At 43.8% G+C, this 4,043-nt stretch overlaps 1 protein-coding gene across 1 annotated transcript; it reads right to left on the bottom strand.

Annotated features, from left to right (window-relative positions):
* Positions 1-1,883: 1,883 nt before the first annotated feature.
* Positions 1,884-2,234, bottom strand: LOC308298795 (large ribosomal subunit protein P1-like; the record flags this gene model as incomplete). Its single annotated transcript, XM_080742471.1, has 1 exon — positions 1,884-2,234. One exon carries the CDS (start codon positions 2,232-2,234, stop codon positions 1,884-1,886), a length of 351 nt encoding a protein of 116 aa, XP_080598597.1.
* Positions 2,235-4,043: the final 1,809 nt, after the last annotated feature.

Raw genomic sequence — 4,043 nt, 5'->3', positions numbered from 1 at the left:
TAAAAACAACCATTATTTTTTCTGGTGACTCATACTACCCTCCTAATACGTGAGCAGGCCGTGTTTTTTCCATAACGTTTTTCACGTATTTTTTTATATATTTTTATTGTATTTAGTTTTTTCCATTTTCACAAATAATTATTAAAAATACATGAAAAACATTATGGAAAAAACACGGCCTGCTCACATATTAGGAGGGTAGTATGAGTCACCAGAAAAAATAATGGGTGTTTTTAATGAATCTATCACGGTTAAAATGGAGTTTGAAGTTACAATGAGTGTGTGTGGGGAGAGGCCCTGAGCCTGGAGGGCCAGATAACATTTACATCAAATATCTAAATACCGAATGAAGAAAATTAAAAACTGTTCAGGGTGTTCATACAAGCTTGATTAGACCATACAATGATAAAAAGTTTTTTTAAAGTGGAATATCCCTTTAACCCCCCTAAAAATGTTCCAAGACCCATGCAAGTCTGTGCCAAGATGTAGGCCACGCTTCGCATCCCGGACAAGCCAGATGATCACAAAAAAAAGAGAGAGAAAATAAAAAGAAACATTAGATATTTTTCAAAAATGTAAAAAAAAAAAAAACAACAGAGATTTTACAGGTTCACCTTTCCAGAGCAACATTAGCCACTTCCTCCAGGGGGGAATCCAGAGGTGTTCCCAGGCCAGTGTAAGGTCTGGTCCTTGGTCTGCCTCCTCCTCCCAGACCTCACGTCACCAGGCTTTCTTGGGGGAAAGCCTGGTGTTCGTTTACAACGGGCCGTTGATCCGTTCTAGGCGGAAACCACAAGCAGAATAAGTTTTGTTTTGTTTCCCCCCGTTTGTTTCCCCAATCCCTATTAAAATGTTCGAGTAGCCACATCAAGGGGTTTATTAGGTAGGCCCTAAAAGTATGTCCTTGAGTGCAGGGGAATATTTTGGGTTAAAACTGTTTCCGGTTTGATCTCTCCGGCCAAAGTGTAGTCCGTCTAGGACTACAACATGACGTTAAGTGGTTTCCGCTCCCGAAAAGTGAAGGGACCCTCACCCTAGGCCGAGAGAGCCTCACCAGGGAGACGCTCGGTATTTTCCTTTATTTATTTGAGGTGCTAACCGCTCCAATAAGCGACTTTGTGTGTATGTCCATGTGATTCTCTTTTTCGCTCAGATCCAATTTTTGAGCGATGCAAACCGCCCCATATTTCACTTTGTGTTAGCCAAAAGGATTAGCACGGACCAATCAAAATCCGTTCTGTCCATGACGTCCATGACATCACGTGTCAGTCAAAAGCACGGACCAATAATTTGCACCGCTCATTTTGCAGGGGTGCAAATTTTATTTTCTCCATTGTTGTATCAAATACCAAATACATGCTCCATGTGGGTCTATCATCATCCGCACAGCTCATCTCACAGGCTCACACGGGTGTGAATTCTTTCATTGGACGTTATCATTTAAAACATGGGTCTTCAACAGGAGGTCCTCCAAATCTTTAAGTGATAGAAACTTTTTTTCTCCTTTTATATATTAACCATTTGAACCCTAGTGTCTATATTCTGAGAACTTTAGCCAAAAGTAGCAGATCTACAAGCTCACAACACCTGCAGCCTCAGGCGTTGTGAGCTTGTAGATTGGCCACTTTCGACAAAAAGCTTTGGTAGAAAAAGAGCACACTAAGTACAGAGTGAAAGGTCAAGTATTGACGGTTCAAGTGGTTAAATATCTGAAAACACAAATTGACATGAATCCAAAGTACACTGACGATTGTGCTGTCAAACAATGAAACTGTATGGAATCTATGAACATGTTGCGGGGGTCCCTGCTTCATCTCTCTCTCAACCAACTAAGGGGTCCTTGGCCTGAAAACGTTGAAGACCCCTGGATTTTAAAACCACCTCTAGTCAAAGAGCCCGAAGCCCATGTCGTCATCAGACTCCTCAGACTCCTCCTTCTTCTTCTCCTCCTCCTTGGCAGCGGCTACGGGGGTGGCGGTGGCGGTGGTGGCTCTTACAGGGGCCGCGGTGGCTGGGGCCGCTCCTCCTCCGGCCCCCCCAGCGCCGACTCCGCGGATCAGAGCGCCCATGTCCGTCCCGGCCAGGGTCTTGGCGAACAGGCCGGGCCAGAAGGGCTCCACGTTGACGCCCGCGGCACGGAGCAGCGCGATCAGCTTGTCCTCGGTGACGGCCACGTCGTCGTCAAAAAGGATGCTGGCGCAGTAGCAGCACGCCAGCTCAGACACGCTCGCCATCTTGTTTTAGGGTGCGTCGGTGGGGTTCTTTAACGGTTCGGGTGTTTGGACTTTTAAGTCGGCTTTGACGTTGGCTCCAACGGTGACTTCGAGGCTTCTTTCAGTGGATAAGGAAAGGCCAACTTGCGATGGTATTTATAAGGTCGGTATCGATGACGTGGCATCGATGACGCAACGATGACGTCACAATGATGACATCAGTTTCCAAATTTTGGGCATTTTTTGTCTGTTTGTTTTGATTGATTGATAGAAGACCTTATTAGAAGTTTGCATAGGAAAAGGTACAGTTTCATGACAGTACAGTTCACTGGTACAAGGTCAACTAAAAGGATAAGCTAATGAAAGCCGTGGCTTGTTTACATTGGGGACCTTTTTTAACTCATAACATTGAATGACAGACATATAGAACACAGTACTATGCAGAAGATATCATTAATTTAAATATAATAATAACATAACATAATATGCAACACCATGTATGGGCACAAAGATCTATACCCTTTGGCTGCACCTCATTGGCCAAGGGCCCTGCCTTTGTACTGTCGAGGAGAACTTGACTGATAGATGTCTTACGTCAGTTTGAGGAGAACTTGATAGATAAATAATGAAGATTACATACGTGTGTTCGCTTTCACCGAGCCCACAATAATAATAATACAAAAAATCACACCCAATGTGAAGTGAGCGGTGGTCGTGCTTGCATAACATCTTCAGACTAGGATTTAAGTCTAGGATGTACAGGCTATGCTACACACACACATTTTGCTATGGCAAAACGCTGAGGAAAAAGGCTACAGACATATGACATATGACATCACTAGACAAACATGATGCTACGCACACACATTTTATCATGGCAAAACGCTGAGGAAAGATTCTACGGACACACGCACAGCCACTTATAGGAGCAGTTTGCACCGCTCAAAAACTATCAAAAAACACAATGCAAAGTAAATGGCATTTACAATAGAAAGGTCAGGGGGAGGAATAGGGATAGGCTTTGTTTTCTTTTACCAGTTTCGTGTATAGCAGCCGCCTGTAAGTGGCTTTTCAGTGCTGTTTTAAAGCGTATTTACACTCTGCCTTCGGAAGGGCGTTCCACATTTTAGTGGCATAGCAGGAGAACGCATTTGACCATTCTTTTTTGCCAAATCTGGGTTGGACGTGATCTGTGAATGGTTAGAATGTCTGGAATAGGGACAAGGATAGATACAGATACAGAGACAGTAGAGCCAGTGTGACTCGCAGCAACTCAAGGCAACCACACTTGTAATTTCCAATTGCATCTTTCTAGTTATCTATATTATTATTACATTGTCACCCACTTTGATTGTGAGGTTATCGACCTTGCTAAGGTTAGGATTTGACCCAAAGAGGATGGATTGGGTTTTACCCAGGTGTATTGATAGTTTGAGCCAGGGGCAGATCTTATCCAGTTCAGAGCTGAGGGCCTTTTCAATCTGCAATCTGTCCCTGTCCAAGACAAGCAGACTGTCATGTGTCAGTCGGTGTCCGTTTGAGCGTACAGTATGGCTACTGGATCTCTTCTCCACTAGAATCCACACAAAATTGTCAATATATTTTTAGTCTTAGTTTTAGGCATCATACATGGCTTAGTTTTTCATTTCGTTTTTATTTAGTTTTGGTCAGTGAAAAAAGGTAGTCGACAAACATTTTCCATCATAGTTTTAGTCAACGAAATCAACACCATCTTCAGGGTGCATCACACTAGAGCAGTGGTTCTCAACCTGTGGGTCGGGACCCCCAGGGGGCCTCCCACATTATTTTGGGGGGTCCCCAGATGGTCAA

The sequence above is a fragment of the Nannobrachium achirus genome (genome assembly GCF_963921795.1).
Source record: "Nannobrachium achirus genome assembly, chromosome: 15".
NCBI classification, from domain to species: Eukaryota; Metazoa; Chordata; class Actinopteri; order Myctophiformes; family Myctophidae; genus Nannobrachium; species Nannobrachium achirus.
The sequence above is the reverse complement of the archived record's forward strand: the minus strand, read 5'-3'. Positions and strand labels throughout refer to the sequence as shown.